Raw genomic sequence first — 21,296 nt, forward strand, 5'->3', positions numbered from 1 at the left:
GCTGGGGGGGCTCTCTGTGGATGAGGTGTGGGGGAGGGGTAGTTGGGGGAATCTCCCTGGGTGAGGCGCTGTGGGGGTCTCTGTGAGGTGGGGGGACGACAGGTAGCTGTGGAAGTTTCAGTTGGTGAGTTGTAGGGGTCTCAGTACACTGGGGTGCCCCCTTCCCTGTGTGGCGACTGGGAACAGCAGCTGTGTCAGTGTCCCCCCTTGGGAGAGGTAATCCCCCCCCCCAGCACCTCTCCCAACTCCCAGGAGCGGGGATCATGGTGCTGCTGTCTGGGGATGGGACAGGTGCCGGGGAGTCACGTGGCCCTGGGGGGAGTCTGAAGGGAAAGCAGCAGGAGGTCTGGCCCAACTCAAAGGGGGAGAAGGATGCACAGGGCCTGGAAGGGGAGCAGCAGGAACAGGTGGTGGCAGCAGCGGAGGAGGAGGAGGAGGACTATGAGGAGTACGAGGATTTCTCGGAGCTGCCCGACACCTGCAGCATCGCCTCGGATGATTCCTTCTACCCACCTTGTGCTGAGGAGGATGAGGAGGAGAGCTGGTCCCTGAGGGAGTCGGATGTCAGCAGCCCTGAGCAGCTGAGCCTCTTCCGAGCCTGCTGTACCAACAACGCCGTGGTGCTGAGAGCACTGATGCGCCAGGGGCCTGAGGAGGAGGAAGTGCGGGAGACAGACCGCAACAACCGGGTGAGCCAAGCGTGGCCGGGCTGCAGCCCACATCTCCCCTGTGCCCTGCCACCTCTCATTCAGCCCCCAGCCCCGCACACAGCCAAAGCCTTGCCCCACCACTGCACCTGGATACCACCCATTCACACAGGTCCCTTCCCTGCCCTGTCTCACCCCCCTCGCTTCACTCACAATCGCACCAGAATTTCTCCACCATCACATGCATCAGACCCTACTGCGCCATCCTGCTCAGCTTCCACCTCATACACACACTAATGCAACACTTCCAACACACACCCAGACCCTCTCTTCAACTATCCCCCAGTCTCCTGCCCAACACACTCTGAATGCATGCTGACCCTATGCAGATTTTATACCATGCCCATCTCTGTAGCATCTGAGCTATTGTTTTCCAAGGCGCTCTGCAGACTCAGGCAGACATCACTGCATTGTTCACACTCAAGTCACGTTCTCAAGCTTTTCTTTGCACTCACAAGGGCTAGAGCCTTTAAAAAAAATAATAGCTGATATTGTGATGTAATCATGACTCCAGGATTTGGGGGCTTTCCAGCGTAGACATATACTGCCTGTACCTTAATCTGACCCTGTACATCCTCTTTGGCCTCCATTCTATCAGCACTAATGCAACACTTCCAACACACACCCAGACTCTCTCTCTCCTCAAATATGCCTTCCAAACCCCAATGTGTACAACCAACACCCCTAAAATTCCCTTTATTATGCTTCCTAAACATACACACCACACTGGTCTCTTCTGTCCTCTCCTGTTTTCCAACAACTCCCCAGACACCCAGTAATTTTGAAATACTTTTGAGTTTGGCTCCTGTATTCTTTATACACTCTTGGCTCCACTCACACACTTTGTATATATCTCTAACGCTATCCTTTGCCTCCCACACTCCTGACTCCGCCATTCAAACACACCTGGCTATCCCACACACCCGAATTCATCCTCTGTCTCCCCATACATACCTATGCTTCTATCACACATCCTAACCCCCATGCCTGCACCCACACCTGACTCTCCTATATGCTCTGTCCTCACATTCTGAAACTTACTCAGCTTTTGTAACACCCAAACATGCACCCATGCCCCGTGTGAACCTATACTTGTTTGCTCACTTAGAGAACATACACTTGAATATGCTGGAAGTAAAAAATGAAGGCATTATGGTATCACTTGCTTTGTAGGGGTTTTAGGGAGAAGCATGCATCCACATTCCTAGATGGGGTAGGGACACAGACCAAGTAGTACCCTTATGCACAAGAATGGAGTCAAAAAAGCATAGACCTTAAAACACACACTAACTAAAATAACTTTCCATCTTCCTTGGACAAATAGGGCTCCATTTAAAAGAGAGGAGGGATGGTGGTCAAGTTTCCTTACTAAAATAAATGTTTTACCCATGCAAGTTTGAAACACCAGGTAGTTTCCCAAGCTCATCTTCTCAGTTTTGTTTTTAGTTGGTTTCTTGTTCAAACAGATTTGTAGAAGGAATGACTTTATTACTAATCATTTTTATTTGCCAGAAGTAAACCAGCTGCTCTCCTGCCCCATCTCTGCACCAAGATACTTTACATTTCTTATTATTGATCAAGGTTAATAATTTTCTCTTTCTCTGTCTTCTCTCTCTCTTTACAATACTATTTATTTATACTAAAATATAAGCATTTTCTCAGCTTTGAAAATCTCAAACAAGGTTTAATGAGTTTCTATGCTAAAAACTGAGCATCTAGGAGTATTTTTTTTCTGATTTCATATACATCTATATGTATTCTGGTTTCAACAGTTTTGATTGGTCAGGCACTCAATTTGATTAATTGGTGGGACAGATTTCTTTCACTAAAGCGAATGATATGTAATAGGCTCAGATAAGCTGCACAATGAAGATTCACAGCAGTAACTCCAGAATTAAGATTGACAGTTCCAATTAAAAGCTCAGTTTGATGCTCTCTACCTCATTTTTCCACACAGACAGAAAATCTCCCCAAAGTTTTTTCAGCTTGAAATTGTCCATGCTTAGGAGATCAGATAGGATAATTCTGAAAGAAAGCCAGAGTATAATAAGGCAACTCATTTTCAAGTTCTGATCAAATTAGTGGCTTTTCACTGTTTGACCTACTTTGACCTCAAGACCTCAAAATAATTTTTACTTATTTATCCCAATTGAAAACTCGTGCAGTTTTAGTCTTTAGGAATTCACAAGTCTTTAGTCACATAGTTTCCCCCCACCCCATGACCATTATAAACTCTCATGGAAGCCTATAGATCTGGGGTTGTCAAACTTCATTGCACTGTGACCCCCTTATGACAACGAAAATTACTACATGACCCCAGGACAGGGAACTGAAGCATGAGCCCACCTGATCCGGGTGGGGGGCCAAAGCCAAAACCCCAGGGCTTCGTCCCTGGCCATGCGGCCTGTAACCTGAGCTCCGCCACCCTGGGCTGAAGCCAAAGTCTGAGCCCAGGCAGTGGGGCTTGGGTCCTGGGCCCCAGCCAGTCTAATGCCAGCCCAGGTGACCCCATTAAAATAGAGTTTTGACCCACTTTGGGGTCCTCACCCACAGTTTGAGAGTCGTTGCTATAGATATTATAAACTCTTTGGTATTGTAAACTCCATGAACTCTGTTTTGGAAGTGAGAGGCTCTTGCACATGAGAAGAAGTTTAGTGGAGTGATAGTTCTGAGCATCAGAAGGGAAAGAGAGGGTCTGACTCAGGGGCCATGATGAGGCTATAAGTGAGCTCTGAAGCACATATTGCAGGAAACATTGCTACAGAGCTTATAATATCCTTTCTATGGAGTTTATACAGACAGTCCAGCAACACGTGGCATTTACAAATAGGTTACTCATGGGCAAAACTTGTTTTTAAACTTAACTCCCCAGTAAAGTGAAGGGTCTGGCCAAGCTTATAAACTCCACTTGTGCTCATAGTTTCTAAGCATCTGTGACTAACAACTAGTTTCAAGGAGACCGTGCTATTTCACAAGAATAGTAGTTGATTCCAGAACCATGCTTAATTGTGTTTCATTGAACAGCATAAATGTCTTTATAGGTATAGTTATACTGTCAGGAGATAAGAGTCTAAAGTGTGTTTTTATTTTAATAATTAAAAAAAATACTTTCCTTAAATACACCATGAAAAATCATAAACAAAACACCTTATGAAGAGTCTGTTATGATTGTTACAACATATCAATTGCTTTGATTAAATTCCTCATTGGAATATTGTAGTTATAAAAGAAAAATAGACCAAAATTTTTAAAGATGAGTTCTTAAATACCCACTTGAGAGCATAAATGTGAGTATCAATTTTTCAAAATCTTAGCCTTAAAACAAAAGCAATTCTGAGTTAAGTTTACATTTATGAAGAAACAAAAGTCTGAAAATTCTAAGTTAATGTCCACAAATAAACTTAATTCTTTCCCTTCTCTTCCCATGTCCTTGAATTCTATGTTCCAGAGACAGTCTTATATCCCTCCACCACTCTTTTCATATATTTCCTTTATGAAGCACATACTTTCCTGTGAGGGGAGACAAGAAGGGATTAAAGGCCCAGTTAGTCATATTCACTTCACCTGGGCAGTAATTAGGCAGTTACTTGGCAGACAGAGAACTGGGTGGGGTGGGCAGGAGGAGGAGATAAGGAAGTATCAGACACCTAGACCTTATAAATAGGCTGAGAGAGTTCATCAGGGAAAGAAGCTACAGGGAGTAGACAGGAAGGCTGTTTCCTAAGAAGGGTTGACGTGCCAGAGATCCTTAGGATATTTCTACACTGCATCTGGATGCAAGCCTTCTAGCCTGGCTACACAGACTTGCGTTAGTAAGACTCACACTAAAAATAGTAGATGTTGCTTTGAGGTTGTGGCTTGGGCTGAGCTCAGGCTTGGGCTCTCAAGTTTGTCCTTCCTCTGCCCCTCTCCATCCCGTGATACCATTAACATAAGAACATAAAAATGGCCATAGCTGGGTCAGGCCAAAGGTCCACCCAGCCCAGTATCTGTCTACCAACAGTGACCAATGCCAGGTGTCCCAGAGGGAGTGAACCTAACAGGTAATTATCAAGTGATCTCTAGGCTAGGGACACCATTCCTTACCCATCCTGGCTAATAGCCATAATGGACTTAACCTCCATGAATTTATCTAGTTCTCTTTTAAATGCTGTTATAGTCCTAGCCTTCACAACCTCCTCAGGCAAGGTGTTCCACAGGTTGACTGTGCGCTGTGTGAAGAAGAACTTCCTTTTATTTATTTTAAACCTGCTGCCCATTAACTTCATTTGGTGGCTCTTAGTTCTTATGATAACAAGTAAATAACTTTTCCTTATTCACTTTCTCCACACCACTCAGGATTTTATATACCTCTATCATAGCCCCCCCTTAGTCTCCTCCTTTCGAAGCTGAAAAATTCTAGCCTCTTTAATCTCTCCTCATATGGGACCCATTCCAAACCCCTAATCATTTTAGTTGCCCTTCTCTGAACCTTTTCTAGTGCCAGTATATCTTTTTTGAAGAGATGAGACCACATCTTTATGCAGTATTTAAGATGTGGGCGTACCATGGATTTACATAAGGGCAATAAGATCTTTTCCATCTTATTCTATCCCTTTTTGATTGATTCCTAACATCCTGTTTGCTTTTTTGACTGCCGCTGCACACTGCGTGGATGTCTTCAGAGAACGATCCACAATGACTCCAAGATCTCTTTCCTGATTAGTTGTAGCTAAATTAGCCCTCATCATATTGTACGTATAGTTGGGGTTATTTTTTCCAATGTGCATTACTTTACATTTATCCACATTAAATTTCATTTGCCATTTTGTTGCCCAGTCACTTAGTTTTGTGAGATCTTTTTGAAGTTCTTCACAGTATGCTTTGGTCTTAACTATTTTGAGCAGCTTAGTATTGTCTGCAAACTTTGCCTCCTCACTGTTTACCCCTTTCTCCAGATCATTATGAATAAGTTGAATAGGATTGGTCCTAGGACTGACCCTTGGGGAACACCATTAGTTACCCTCTCCATTCTGAAAATTTACCATTTATTCCTATCCTTTGTTCCCTGTCTTTTAACCAGTTCTCAATCCATGAAAGGATATTCCCTCTTATCCCATGACAACTTAATTTATGTAAGAGCCTTTGGTGAGGGACCTTGTCAAAGGCTTTCTGGAAGTCTAAGTACATTACGTTTGAAACCCTGTGCTCCAGCCCAAAGGGATTTGGACTAGCCAATTCTTGCAGCTGGTCTGCAAGGGACACCGGATCTGAAAACTCACACACTGATACAAATAGATGCACTGGTGGTGAGTGTGCATCCTTACACTTCTTCATAGCCTACCTAATAATCTATGAACTGTATGCTGTCTGGCTGGGAGCCACCTACCAAAGGTGCAGCCTTTTCTCAGCTTCCTGCTGTGAGCCAGACTCAGCAGCATCCAGTCTGATAGCTATCAGATGCAGCCCAAATATGGTTACTGTCCCTTGCTGTAGTTGAGACAACAGTTTTGCAGTCATTGCCTGCATAAGTTCCCCAAACATTCATCCACCTCACCATTCCGTGATCCTCTTTATGCAGAGTACAAAAACAGCACTATATAGTACTTATATTTTCCTCCCTTCTGCTGAGCCTGAGACATAACCATTTAGAAATCCACTGTGACCCTATATAATGTACCAATGCTAGCTGAAGATCCCAGAGGATTTAGCCTCACTCACCAAAACTTCTAACCTCAGGTATTCCGTATAGTCTATGGCAAAACTCCTAATTGACTTCAGTGGGACAAGGATTTCATCCAGAATGCCTTATATAGGTGGCAATTTACATCATGTGGCTAATATACACTATAGAGGAGAACGGGGGCTGTTGATCCTTAACTCTAAATTTCCAGACTTCCAAATATTTATTTTTTCATAAATTTAACTTAGAACTTCTGGACTTTCAAAAATTTAAAATAACACCAAAAGTTTAATATCCTAAGCAAGTTTTTAGCAGATATCTCTGATAGCCCTTTACAACCTTGTCTGTGTATCTCTTGTTCAGTTAGAAAAATTAATTTTAAAAAGTCTATGTAATTGAGTTGTTAAACATTTGATTTGGTCAGGGCAGAGCAAGTTTTTTTAAAAAAAGGTAGCCTTGTTTCTAATACATATGGCAATTATCCTCCTAAAATAAATATTTGTAACTATGGCAGAAAATATATTAATTATCTGCTTGATATTTCCATAACTTCCTTTTAGAGTTGAACCTCTCCTCAAAACCTGGTGACGCAAACGTGCTATTATTCCTTCCTCCTCTTCAGTTCTTCACTTTCTCTACTCCATAGATCTCCCTTGCAGTTCTGTCGAGTGCAGAAACCATCACATGCAACACATGCAATTAAGACATTATTTATTATTTTCATAGGTTTAACACTGCATTTTGAGGATATCATGTTTGTGATCATATTTTTACCCCATTATGTTAGAATGTGTGAAGTAAAAATATTTTCCATGTCCCTGCCCGTGAGCTCTTGTTTTCGCCCCCTCAGAGTACTCGTATGTATCAACAGAATATTTTGCTTTTCTCCATACAAGAAACCATGCATAAGTACAGTTAGAATGAGTCACAGAAACTCTCCATAGAATGCACCATTGTCCAGCCTTATTCTGTGCTGACTTTGCTTTTTCAGGGGTGAATGGCTTAAGGTTCTGTGAAACAGATAATATTTTTCTGGCCTTTGACTGTCTGTTTCTCTAGAGGCAGAATTTTGAAGGCATTTGTTGTTTACCATTAGCTAAGCTCCTATTATGTTACCTTCTCATTAGTTGCTTGCTGCTAAGTATCTGCCAATAAAGATATACACCGGGGAAGGGCACAGGCACACCAAAAACCCATAGGTATCTATTAGTCAGCAAACAGAAAGAGGTTAGGATCAGAATTGTGTGAATAACTGATTTTTTTTTGGTTTGCTGGCCAAAAAAATTGGGGAAAAAATCTCAAATAAAAAGTTTTTGATGAAACAAAAATGCTGAAAAAAATTTGATAAATTGTTTCATTTCGGAGGATTTTTAAAACTTTTTTAAAAACAAAGATTGAGATAATTTGGTGAATTCATGCACAAATTTGAAAAACGTTTTGGTTGACCTGAATCTCTAGTTTTTTGGTCAAACAAAAGTGTTATCCAAAAAAATTCACCTAGCTTTAGTTAGGATCACATCAGCCTGGGAACCCAGGATCTCCGAAAAGCATGTTATAGAAATTTGGGTTGGTGCCAATCATTGACATAGGTAGGGTGGAGTTGCGGGGGAAGGACTTTCTAGGGGATAAATTCTGTTGGAGAGATCCACAGTCACATAAATATTGAGTAGAAATGCTTTTGTGCCTGCAATGTGGATCTGGGTGTGGCTATGCAAAGAGTTTTCAGACCTTCATTGCCCAAGTAGTCTCCCCATTGGACCAATAGGTAGTTTCATACCTGAGGCTACAGTCAAACTTGTCATTGCACAGTACTGTATGCCTTGCTCGGCCTGCTAACATAGTGACGGCTTTTTAGCCAGGCTTCAGAGTGTTCTGTAATTCTGTGCAGCTACAGAATTTGTCTTTGCCAAAGATTTCTGTTCCAGAATTTGTGCTTTTAAAAAAAAAATGTTTCTAGTGTTGTAAAGATTGAAAATATGAATAAAATGTAAACCAATGCAGTCTTCGTGAACCTTCAGACTGCCTGGAAAAACAACTCGGGTGTGAACTGCCAAAAATCATTGTTGCATACCCCAGTAGTTTGAATCAACCCCAGTAATGAATCAGACCCACAAAACCCAAGAGATTGGCTCAAGAAGATTTTTAAAAAGATTGAATCATATTTAATATTGCAACTCTTGCAAATTTTCAGTAATGTGATTTTGGCCTTTGCTGCAGGCAGCTCTTACTGGAGAAGCCATCTGAGCTCAGGCACTGCACAAATGTACAGTAAGAGTTTTCCCAAAGAGCCTACAATCTAGTGCAAAGCATGGTGGTGAGTTTGTGATATGGAAGCTGAAACTGATAGAGAGGATACAAAATAGGGTTGCCAGTTTTGGTTGGACATATTCCTGGAGTTTTAATCACATGACATTATCTTTAATTAAAGATTAATCTTTAATTCCTCGAGACTCCTGGCAACCCTAATACCAAACCTCCATCAGACATGAATAACTTTTAGTCTCCGCTGACCTGGGCAGGATTCAATTTGGTGACAGGTGCGCTATTACCAACACCCTGAGGCATCCAGGAACACATAACTAATGCAGGGCCGGCTCTAGCCATTTCACCGCCCCAAGCACGGCAGCATGCCGCAGGGGGCGCTCTGCCGCTCGCCGGTCCTGCAGCTCCAGTGGACCTCCCGCAGACATGCCTGTGGGAGGTCCACCGGAGCCGTCTGCCGCCCTCCCGGCAACCGGCAGAGCGCCCTCTGCAGCATGCCCCCCCAAACACGCACTTGGCATGCTGGGGCCTGGAGCCGGCCCTGACTAATGCTACATTTTTGAGAATCGGATTTGCTATCTGGCAAGATAAGTTTATAAAAAGAAGTTCTGACCTTTTGCCAGTTTACACAGGCAGGGCCTTCTGCTCTCGGGACATGGGCAACATCTCTCCCACACTGCTCTCAGTCTGGGTCTACGGTACAGCGTTAAGTCAACATAAGGCATCTTACATCGACCTAATCATGTCAGTGTACACACAACAGCTTTGCTCTCGCTGATGTAAGTGCCTGTGATGTTCCCCTCTGGTGTTAACGGACCAGTGATCTGCTAGGTCACTCCAATCCTTGACTCTGGGGAGCCAGCATTACCCTGCTCTGCTGTGAGAACCCCCTCTCCTGGGCTGTTCATGCACAGCCTCTGGCATGTAAGATGCTCCTTGGATTGTGCAACTGAATGACACTAGCCAATACCTCTAGTCCCAAACACAACACTAGGAACCTCTGTCTTGCAGTGTCCAGTTATGCCTGGTGGATGCTGCAAGCTTATATGAGTCCATCAATTTAACAAAGAAATTGGTATATACCAGGCTTGTTATCCCAAGGAGAGTCTCTGACACGCTTCAGATCAAACACACTGCTTCAGGTAGAATAAACAAACAGATTTATTAAATATAACAATAGATTTTAAGTGATTATAAGTCAAACCAAAACAAGTCAGATTTGGTCAAATGAAATAGAAGCAAAACGCATTCTAAGCTGATCATAACGCTTTCAGTGCCCTTACAAAATTAGATGCTTCTCATCACAGGCTGGCTGGTTGCCCTTCAGCCAGGCTCTCCCCTTTGATCAGCGCTTCAGTCACTTGGTGTGGTGTCTGTAGATGAAGGGGGAAGAGAGAGGAAGAGCATGGCAAACGGCTCTTTCTTCTATCATGTTCCTTCTTCCCTCTTGGCTTTGCCTCCACCCTCTCAGAGTCAGGTGAGCATTACCTCATCGCAGTCCCTAACTGACCAAAGGAAGGGATTTAAACTAGGTTCACTGGGGTAAGAAGACCAAGGCCCTGAGGTAAGTGGGGAAGTGGGATACCGGGAGGAAGCATGAGCAGGAGAGCACAAGAGGGGAGGACTACCTCATAGTGAGAAAGCAGGAGATCAGCGAGTTATCTTAAGTTCCTATACACAAATGCAAGAAGCCTGGGAAACAAGCAGGGAGAACTGTAAGTCCTGGCACAGTCAGGGAACTGTGATGTGATTGGAATAACAGAGACTTGGTGGAATAACTCACATGACTGGAGTACTGTCGTGGATGGATATAAACTGTTCAGGAAGGGTAGGCAGGGCAGAAAAGGTGGGGGAGTTACATTGTATGTAAGAGAGCAGTATGACTGCTCAGAGCTCCAGTATGAAATTGCAGAAAAACGTGAGAGTCTCTGGATTAAGCTTAGAAGTATGAGCAACAAGGGTGATGTTGTGGTGGGAGTCTGCTATAGACCACCAGACCAAAAGGATGAGGTGGACAAGGCTTTCTTCCGGCAACTAACAGATGTTACTAGATCACAGGCCCTGGTTCTCATGGGATACTTCAATCACCCTGACTCCCCCAGGGAACTGAAGGGAAGGATCCCCTGGGAGAATAACATGAGGGGGAAAGGAGTCCAGGATTGCTGGCTGTATTTCAAAGAATACTTATTGAGGTTGCAGGAACAAACCATCCCGATGTGTAGAAAGAAGAGTAAATATGTCAGGCAACCAGCTTGGTTAACAGTGAAATCCTTGCTGATCTTAAACACAAAAAAGAAGCTTACAAGAAGTGGAAGATTGGACAAATGACCAGGGAGGAGTATAAAAATATTGCTTAGACATGCAGGAGTGAAATCAGAAAGGCCAAATCACACTTGGAATTGCAGCTAGCACGAGATGTTAAGAGTGACAAGAAGGGTTTCTTCAGTTATGTTAGCAACAAGAAGAAGATCAAGGAAAGTGTGGTCCCCTTACTGAATGAAGGAGGCAACCTAGTGACCGAGGATGTGGAAAAAGCTAATGTACTCAATGCTTTTTTTTGCCTCTGTCTTCATGAACAAGGTCAGCTCCCAGACTACTGCACTGGGCAGCACAGTATGGGGAGGAGGTGACCAGCCCTCTGTGGAGAAAGAATTGGTTCAGGACTATTTAGAAAAGCTGGGTGAGCACAAGTCCATGGGGCAGGATGCGCTGCATCCGAGAGTGCTAAAGGAGTTGGCATGTGTGATTGCGGAGCCATTGGCCATTATCTTTAAAAACTCATGGCGATGGGGGGAGGTCCCGGATGACTGGGAAAAGGCTAATGTAGTGCCCATCTTTAAAAAGGGGAAGAAGGAGGATCTGGGGAACTGCAGCCTCACCTCAGTCCCTGGAAAAATCATGGCGCAGGTCCTCAAGGAATCAATTCTGAAGCACTTAGGAGAAGAAAGTGATCAGGAACAGTCAGCATGGATTCACCAAGAGCAATTCATGCCCAACTAACCTAATTGCCTTCTATGATGAGATAACTGGCTCTGTGGATGAGGGGAAATCAGTGGACATGTTATTCCTTGACTTTAGCAAAGCTTTTGATATGGGCTCCCACAGTATTCTTGCCAGCAGGTTAAAGAAGTATGGGCTGGATGAATGGATTGTAAGGTGGATAGAAAGCTGGCTAGATCGTTGTGCTCAATGGGTAGTGATCAACAGCTCCATGTCTAGTTGGCAGCCGGTATCAAGTGGAGTGCCCCCAGGGTCAGTCCTGGGGCTGGTTTTGTTCAATATCTTTATTAATGAACTGAAGGATGGCATGGACTGCACCCTCAGCAAGTTTGCAGATGGCATTAAACTGGGAGGAGTTGTAGATACACTGGAAGGTAGGGATAGGATACAGAGGGACCTAGAAAAATTAGAGGATTGGGCCAAAAGAAATCCGATGAGGTTCAACAAGGACAAATGCAGAATCCTGCACTTAGGACGGAAGAATCCCATGCACTGCTACAGACTAGGGATTGAATGGCTAGGAAGCAGTTCTGCAGAAAAGGACCTAGGGGTTACAGTGGACGAGAAGCTGGATATGAGTTGACAGTGTGCCCTTGTTGCTAAGAAGGCTTAAGGCATTTTGGGCTATATAAATTGGGGCATTGCCAGCAGATTGAGGGACGTAATCATTCCCCTCTATTCGACATCGGTGAGGCCACATCTGGAGTACTGTGTCCAGTTTTGTGCCCCACAGTACAAGAAGGATGTGGAAAAATTGGAAAGAGTCCAGAGGAAGGCAACAAAAATGATTAGGGGACTGGAGCACATGACTTATGAGGAGAGGCTGAGGGAACTGGGATTGTTTAATCTGCAGAAGGGAAGAATGAGGGGGGATTTGATAGCTGCTTTCAACTACCTGAAAGGGGGTTCCAAAGAGGATGGATCTAGACTGTTCCCAGTGGTACCAGATGACAGAACAAGGAGTATGGTCTCAAGTTGCAGTGGGGGAGGTTTAGGTTGGATATTAGGAAAAGCTTTTACACTAGGAGGGTGGTGAAGCACTGGGCTGGGTTATCTAGGGAGGTGGTGGAATTTCCTTCCTTAGTGGTTTTTAAGGTCAGGCTTGACAAAGCCCTGGCTGGGATGATTTAGTTGGGAATTGGTCCTGCTTTGAGCAGGAGGTTGGACTAGATGGCCTCCTGAGGTGCCTTCCAAACCTGATATTCTGTTGTTCTAAGGGGGTGTCTCGTTCGAGAATCCAACAGTGTCCTTTGTTCCTGTGAGGCTGAGCTGGGTTTGTCCCATACATTCCCTTATGCGGTGTGAACTTCCTCTCTGCTCTAAGGGAGTTTTTGCCTTGGCTTGTTTTAAGCCATGAGGACACATTCTCAGCCTCATAACTATACACATGAAATTACTACCTATAACATTACTATAACAATGATTACTATAACATTTCTTTAACAACAATGCTCAGTGCATCATGAGCCTTCTGAAGACACCTGACATGGCAAACTTTGCATTAGATATCACACAATTAAATTATAAGGATGAACTTGGGGGTGCTCAGTGTTCCACTGAGATACAGAACGTTGCAGAGCCCTACTATACTGACATAATAACCCCACCTCCACGAGACGTTTGCGTTGGTGTAGTTAGGGTGACACAGTATCCGTGTAGATGCTGCGTCACTTATATCTATTGGCTGTCGTTTTTGCTGGGCTACTGTCCAGTCTCTCCTCCAAGCCAGAATGCCACTCAGCTCCCTGCTCCTCGATGGGGATGGGGCAGCCGCACTGGGTTTCTCGGCTCCACCCTCCCTGCTCGGAATGGGGCAACCAACCAGATATTGGGAGCTGATCACCCTGCTGGGAGCCCATGTGCCCTCCCAGGGACTCTGCTGCCACTGGGAGCTCCACGCTTGGAGTCTGGTCGGCTGCCATGCTCCTGACAGAAAGTTGAGAGATGGGGGGTGGGAGGGCACATTCCCAGCGGGGAGGGGAGAGATGAGAAGCCCGGTGTGGCTGCTCTGTTCCTGGCAGGGAGGGGGAAGCTGAGGGCGGGGGGTTGGTAGCTGGGCTCCCGCCAGGGAGCTGTGCACGGTGCTGAGAGCCCTGGGTCTCAGCCACCCACGCTGCAGCTCTGAAGCCAGTGGAAGTACTCCTGGTGAGGACTTGCACCACCAACAGAAAAAGTATCAGAGGGATAGTCGTGTTAGTCTGGATCTGTAAAAAGCAACAAAGAGTCCTGTGGCACCTTATACACTAACAAATGTATTGGAGCATAAGCTTTCGTGGGTGAATACCCACTTTGTCAGACTCATGTAATGGAAATTTCCAGAGGCAGGTATAAATAAGCAGGCAAGAATCAGTCTAGGGCAGTGTGGACATCAACCACTGCAATAATTACTGTGGTGGCTGTAAGTCTACGTAACATAGGTTGACTTAAGTTTACAGTGTTAGACATGCCCTCAGTAGCAAACATGTTCTAAGTCTACTGCACCTTATCTTAAAGAAACAGCTCCCATTAACCAAATACCAATAATAAATAAATAACAGTAAAGCTAATTTTTGAACAATTTCCACATTCACCTCTAAATACATTTTTCAATATAAATTCATTCTGAAACTATAGTAAAGAACCGAATGATCAGACACATAGATGAACACGATTTGTTGGGAAGAATCAGCATGGTTTATGTAAAGGGAAATCATACCTCACCAATCTACTAGAATTCTTTGAGGAGGTCAACAAGCATGTGGACAAAGGTGATTGAGTGGATATAGTGTACTTAGATTTTCAGAAAGCCTTTGACAAAGTCCCTCACCAAAGGCTCTTAAGCAAAGTAAGCTGTCATGGGATAAGAGGAAAGGTCCTCTCATGGATCAGTAACTGGTTAAAAGATAGGAAACAAAGGGTAGGAATAAATGGTCAGTTTTCAGAATGGAAAGAGGTAAATAGTGGTGGCCCCCGTGGGTCTATACTGGGACCAGTCCTGGTCAACATATCATAAGTGATCTGAAAAAGAGGTTAAACAGTGAGGTGCCAAATTTGCAGATGATTTAAAACTACTTAAGATAGTTAAGTCCAAAGCAGACTGTGAAGAGTTGCAGGGGTGTTGCAAGGCTACTTTAGGGGGTAATGGTATTGCCATTCTCACTTTTGCAGTGCCTTCGGAGCTGAGCAGCTGCAGAGTGGCAGCTGTTGGCCAGGTGCCCAGGTCCGAAGGCAGCTCTCAGCCAGAAGCAGCACAGAAGTAAGGGTAGCAATACCATACCATAACACCCTTACTTCTGCACTGCTGCCTTTAGAGCTAGGTGGCCAGAGAGTGACGGCTGCTGACTGAGGCCCAGTTCTGCAGGCAGCAGTGCAAAAGTAAGGGTGGCAATACCATACTTTGCCATCTTACTTCTGCACTGCAGCTGGCAGTGGCTCTGTCTTCAGAGCTGGGCTCCCAACCAGCAGCCGCTGCTCTTATATACATCTGTTTTTTTGCACTCCCACCATGGGTCAATAATAAGATTTGAACCCATAATCTCCACATTTACAACACAGACCTCTTTCGAGTTTGTTAAAAGGTGGGGACACTGAGGGGAAAGCTTGCTATTATCTTCTGTGTGTACCAGCCCATGCATGGTGACGCAACATACACGTAGTGGATTACACTAATATTGTCTAACAGCCCTTGAATGCTGAGTATCAGGATTTTTGGTTTCTGTTCCTGGCTCTGGGAGCAGATTGTGGTCTAGGAGGTACTGATGGCATAGCCAAATGTAGTGCCACCCCTGTTTGGGTTTCCTGTGGGGACAAAAGCTGTGTATTGTAGAAGTAAAAACATGAGCTTATAGTGCCTTTAGCATGAGGGAACCTTTTCTCTGCTTGCTAAGAGTCAGTTCTCTACTCTCCTTGTCACGGGCAACACAAGCACGCCCCTTGCAGCCCATGTGGGCTCCATAGTCCTTCATGCAGCCTAGCAATGCATGAGGGACAGCAGTTCTCTGAGCATCCTCTGAACCCTGAGTTCTCCGAGTATCCCCCTGTAGCGCCCAGCCATACCCACTGGAGAATCACAGAATTACCGGGCCTGCTGTTTCCAAATGAACAATACATCACAGTTTACTAAGCACACCTTTGAGTGCAGCTTTGCTTAATGCATAGTGCTTAGATTTGTTTATAGACAAAACAAGCAGAAGTTTATTCAACAAAGACTAGAGATTCAGATGATAGAAAATAGGATTTATGGAAACAAAGGGAACATCTAAAACAAAATCATAACATGTATTCTAGGGCCTAAACTCAACTACCATATGCTCTTTTGTCTAATAAGACCCCAAAGTCTTCAGAGCATTTTTCAGCCAGGATGGGCTGAGACCCTTCTTTCATGAGATCAAGTCCTCTGGCAACTTGAACCCCCCAGCTATCCTTCATCAAGGGGAGACACCTGTTCCCCAGATACAAGTTCATTGTCTTTACTCCTAAACAGGATAACCTCTGTTGTTATTGTTTTTTTTTTTCTGCAAACCCCTCAATCTATTGATTAGCATTTCACTCAAATTGTGAATGGGCATCCATTGTGAACCATACAATACTCAATTTGCACATGATCGGCCAGAGAGAGAGAAGCATATACCTGTCAGGAGTATCACAGAAGATTAGGGTTGGAAGAGACCTCAGGAGGTCATCTAGACCAACCCCAGCTCCTTCCCAGGTTGCAGACGTTGTAATGCATGAGGTGGCAAGGATTAAACCAAAATTAACTTCTGTCTATTCTTCCCGTTCCCTTCACAGACAAGCAGGAGGAGGGCTATCTCAGTAGCTTGAGCATTGGCCTGCTAAGCATAGGGTTGTGAGTTCAATCCTTGAGGGGGCCATTTAAGAATCTGGGTCAGAAATCAGTCTGAGACAGTACTTAATCCTGCAGTGAAGGCAGGAGACTGGACTCAATGACTTTTCAAAGTCCCTTCCAGTTCTGTGCAATGGATATATCTTCATTTTAAGGAACTAAATCATCCCCACCAGGGCTTTATCAAGCTGCATCTTAAAAACCTCTAAAGATGGAGATTCCAGTGCTTCACCATCTCCTAGTTAAATAGTTTTTCCTAACATCCAACCTAAACCTCCCCCACTGCATCTTGAGATCATTGCTTCTTGCTCAGTCATCTGCCACCACTGAGAACAGTCTAGCTCCATCCTCTTTGGAACCAGCCTTCAGGTAGTTGAAGGCCCCTTAATCATTTTTGTTGCCTTCTGCTGGACTCTTTCCAATTTGTCCACATCCTTTCTGTAGTGGGGGACCCAAAACTGGACGCAGTACTTCGGATGTGGCCTCACCAGTGCCGAATAGAGGGGAATAATCACTTCACTCGGTCTGCTGGTAATGCTCCTACTAATGCAGCCCAATATGCCATTAGCCTTCTTGGCAACAAGAGCACACTGTTGACTCATATCCAGCTTCTCCACTGTAAGCCCCGGGTCCTTTTCTGCAGAACTGCTGTTTAGCCAGTTGGTCCCCAGCCTGTAGCAGTGCATGGGATTCTTCCATCCTAAGTGCAGCACTCTGCACTTGTCCTTGTTGAACCTCATCAGATTTCTATTGGCCCAATCCTCCAATTTGTCTGAGTCCCTGAACCCTCAGTCTCTGAACCCTATCCCTACCCTCCAGCATATTTACCTCTTCCCTCATCATCGCGAACTTGCTGAGGGTACAATCCATCTCATCATCCAGATCATTAATGAAGATATTGAACAAACCCAGCCCCGGGACCAACCCCTTCAGGACTCCGTTTGATACGTGGCTCACCTTTTGGTGATGTGTCCTAACTCACAGAACTAGAGAACGTAATGGTTAGTATACATACCTAGCTCCTCGCATATTTTCCTTACATACATCTCTCAATGATTATGATGACCAGTGTGACATAGGCTTTCTGTAAGACCTTATATGATATTCAGTGGTGAACTAATATGGAGATCCCAGACCCAGGGGACCCCTGTAACCCTCATGCATCCCTGTGCCGTGGGCACAAAGTGGTCCCTGGGTCACAGTAATTGAAATCAATGGAATCTCTATTCGAAGACTTTGTCTACATGAGAAAGCTGCACCAGGGCAGTATGTAGCTTTTAATGAAACCAAGCAGATGGCACTCAGCCAGCTTCATTAAAATGTTGTGGAGGCTGCTGCATGTAACAAGGGTTCCATGGGATTCTTCCACTCTTACATAACTTTTTATGCAAGATCCACATGTCTTTTGCTTTGCATGCAATAACTTCTTGCAATGGAGAGCCAGTAGAACAATAGCTATAATAACTTTATTGTGTTCCCTCATCTCTTCTCTAAAGTAAGCAATTGCTCCCCTTTCAATCTCTTCATAAGGAAATCTTCTAGTGCCTCCAATCATTTTCATTATCCATCTGAACTCTTCTGTTACATATTTTTTGCAAAAGGCTGGCCAGAGCTGCACAAAGTATTCCAGGTGAAAGTGTGATTTATATAATGCCATTATATTTTCTGTATTATTTTCTATTCCATTTTTTATACATCTTCACCGTTTGTTTGCTAGTTTGACCTCTGTTGCACGTAGATTATCACTGAGCTGTCCAGATCCATAGATTCAAAGGCCAGAAGGGACCAGTGTGATTGTCTAGTCTGACCCCAGGTATAACACAGACCACAGAATTTCACACAGGCCACAAAGATGCTTAGGTCTTTTTCTTGAGTGGTTACAGTTGATTTAGAACCAAACCCTGTTTATGAGTAGTTCAGACTATTCCTTCCAATGTACCCCATTACCTTATATTTTTCAACACTGAATTTCATCTGCTACTGAGCCAGCCAGTCACCTAACTTGGAGGTGAGGCAGTCCTTGGAGTGCAGCAGGAATTAGGAACAATGAGTTAGAATTCCTGCAAAGGCCACATTCTGGCATGGGCTTATTTCTAGACCATGAGCTTGTTTCTAGACCATGTAGTAGGGGGCATGGATCCTAAATAAGCTGTGCTGTGGAGATCTGACTTATTCTGGAATATAAAAAGGATGAGGTGGGGAAGACCAAGGTAAAGAAAAGAAAGGTGTATGGGGACATACACGAGTACAAAAGAGGGAGGGGGGGTGTTAATGTACGAGACAGGGAAGATAGATTATTGTGAAGTCAAGGAAGGGAGAACTGAAAGCAGGAAGAAGTTGGGAAGGCAAAGTGGAACACAGTGAAGAGAGAAAGGAAGAAAATAAGAAAATGTTCAGAAGATAAATGTGTGAGAGACAAAGAAATAGAATAGAATAAAGTAGGGCTGTCGATTAATCACAGTTAACTCACGTGATTAACTCAAAAAATTAATTGCTATTAAACAAATTAATCTTGATTAATCGCAGTTTTAAATCACACTGTTAATCAGTAGAATATCAATTGAAATTTATTAAATATTTTGGAATGTTTTTCTACATTTTCAAATATATTGATTTCAATTACAACACAGAATACAAAGTATACACTGCTAACTTTGTATTATTATTTTTATTACAAATATTTGCACTATAAAATTATAAACAAAAGAAATAGTATTGTTTCAGTTCACCTCATACAAGTACTGTAGTGCAATCTCTTTATCATGAAAATGCAACTTACAAATGTAGATTTTTTTTGTTACAGAACTGCACTCAAAAACAAATCAATGCAAAACTTTAGAGCCTACAAGTCCTCTCAGTCCTACTTTTTGTTCAGCCAGTCGGTAAGACAAACAAGTTTATTTACATTTACAAGAGATAATGCTGCCCACTTCTTATTTACGTCTCCAGAAAATGAGAACAGGCATTTGCATGGGACTTTTGTAGCCAACATTGCAATGTATTTACATGCCAGATATGCTAACCATTTGTATGCCCTTTCATGCTTTGGCCACCATTCCAGAGGACATGCTTCTATGCTGATGATGCTCGTTAAAAAAATAACGCGCTAATTAAATTTGTCCTGGAATGGTGGATGAAGCATGAAAGGACATATGAATTTTTAGCACATCTAGCATGTAATTATCTTGCGATGCTGTCTGCAACAGTGCCATGCGAATGCTTGTTCTCACTTTTAGGTGACATTGTGAACAAGAAGCAGGCAGCATTATCTCCTGCAAATGTAAACAAACTTGTTTGCCTGAGTGACTGGCTGAACAAGAAATAGGACTGAGTGGGCTTGTAGGCTCTAAAGTTTTACATTTTGTTTTATTTTTGAATGCAGTTATTTTTTGTACATAATTGTACATTTTTAAGTTCAACTTTCATGGTAAAGAGATTGCACTGCAGTACTTGTATGAGGTGAACTGTAAAATACTATTTATTTTCTTTTTCTTTTTTCTTTTCTTTTCTTTTTACAGTGCAAATACTTATAATAAAAATACATATAAAATGAGCATTGTACACTTTGTATGCTGTGTTGTAATTGAAATCAATATTTGAAAATGTAGAAAACATCCAAACATATTTAAATAAATGTTATTCTATTATTGCTTAATCATGCAATTAATCACACAATTAATTTTTTTAATTGCTTGAGAGCCCTAAAATAAAGGAAACCAAGCAAGTAGAGGACAAAAAAAAATTAAGAATATGGAATTTGAGCATTCTCCAAATGGGTATTTTATATCAAGTCAACTACTTGGTCTTACGGGACTTTTTGTCAAGCCTAAGAATGAGCAGGGATACAGTCAAGCACAGATTGACACCTCATCTGATAAAATATGGTTAAATTTAAAATCACATGAAATTATAACAAGGTTGGTGGTCAGAGAGGTTTGTTATCAATGATTCCAAGGACAAGACTAAAAAGAAAGCTATTTGTAATAGAATGTACTTTTAATGTAGTCATGAAATATAACCTTAATATGCTTTATTGCATTTTCCAGGAGGCTGTTTGAGGTTAGCTTTGCAATGCTGTTTTCAAGCTGTAATTCTACTAATGAATTAAGGCAGCACCTGTGCGCCTTACCCACTCCTTCAACCCTTTACGAAATATAAGTTTATATTCTTGGCACAGGACTTTGGTGGAATTACTGCCTCAAGAAACTGCGCATGTGTCCTCTCTCACTTAAAGCCTCTTCCTCTTGGTATTTCATTGAGATAGAAAACTGTAGTTAAAAAAAATCCAGATTTAGAAAAGTTTTTTGTGGTGCATTGAAAACTGTGTTAACATTACACGCCATAAGTAAATTTTAAGAGGTTTCCTGGTCCTGCTTGCAGGCTAGGGGGCTCTGAAGGGAAGTAAGCAATTTGTGTCTTTGACTTCAGCACTCCATCTGCAAAGAGCCAGCCTGGAGCAAGGAGGGTTGAATTGTGCTTCTCTGCCTCAGGTAGCAGCCTGCTTTCTCTCTAATTGGTTGGGGTGTGAAAATTTTCTGGATTCTAAGAGATAAAGTTGTTTTATGTTGCAATCTTACAGTATCTGTTTTTTTTTTCTGTGTGTATATGCCATGAACATGACACTTTAAATTTTATTTACTGTTTGATGGTTTAAAAGGCACAGTTCAAAGTCATTTCTTTAGAGACTTGATTTATGTCTATTAGCACTGTATAATTGCTAGGAAAATTTAAGGCTGAAGTTCCTTCTAACATTGGAGTCAGATGGCAGAGCAGGATTAGAGAAAAATGGTGGGATTAGAGCATTTGAGAAGTGATAGAGTGACTTGAGAAAAAAAACATGAAG

General features: G+C 43.1%; 1 protein-coding gene across 1 annotated transcript in view; it reads left to right on the top strand.

The window, feature by feature from the left end:
• Positions 1 to 263: 263 nt before the first annotated feature.
• ANKRD33B (ankyrin repeat domain 33B) overlaps positions 264 to 21,296 on the top strand; it is a 107,070-nt gene continuing 86,037 nt past the window's right edge. Inside the window, exon 1 of the mRNA XM_050937498.1 lies at positions 264 to 689. Coding sequence (XP_050793455.1) covers positions 264 to 689 — 426 coding nt within the window. The remainder of the gene's footprint in view (positions 690 to 21,296) is intronic.

Source organism: Gopherus flavomarginatus, chromosome 2 (genome assembly GCF_025201925.1).
Source record: "Gopherus flavomarginatus isolate rGopFla2 chromosome 2, rGopFla2.mat.asm, whole genome shotgun sequence".
Classification (NCBI taxonomy): domain Eukaryota; kingdom Metazoa; phylum Chordata; order Testudines; family Testudinidae; genus Gopherus; species Gopherus flavomarginatus.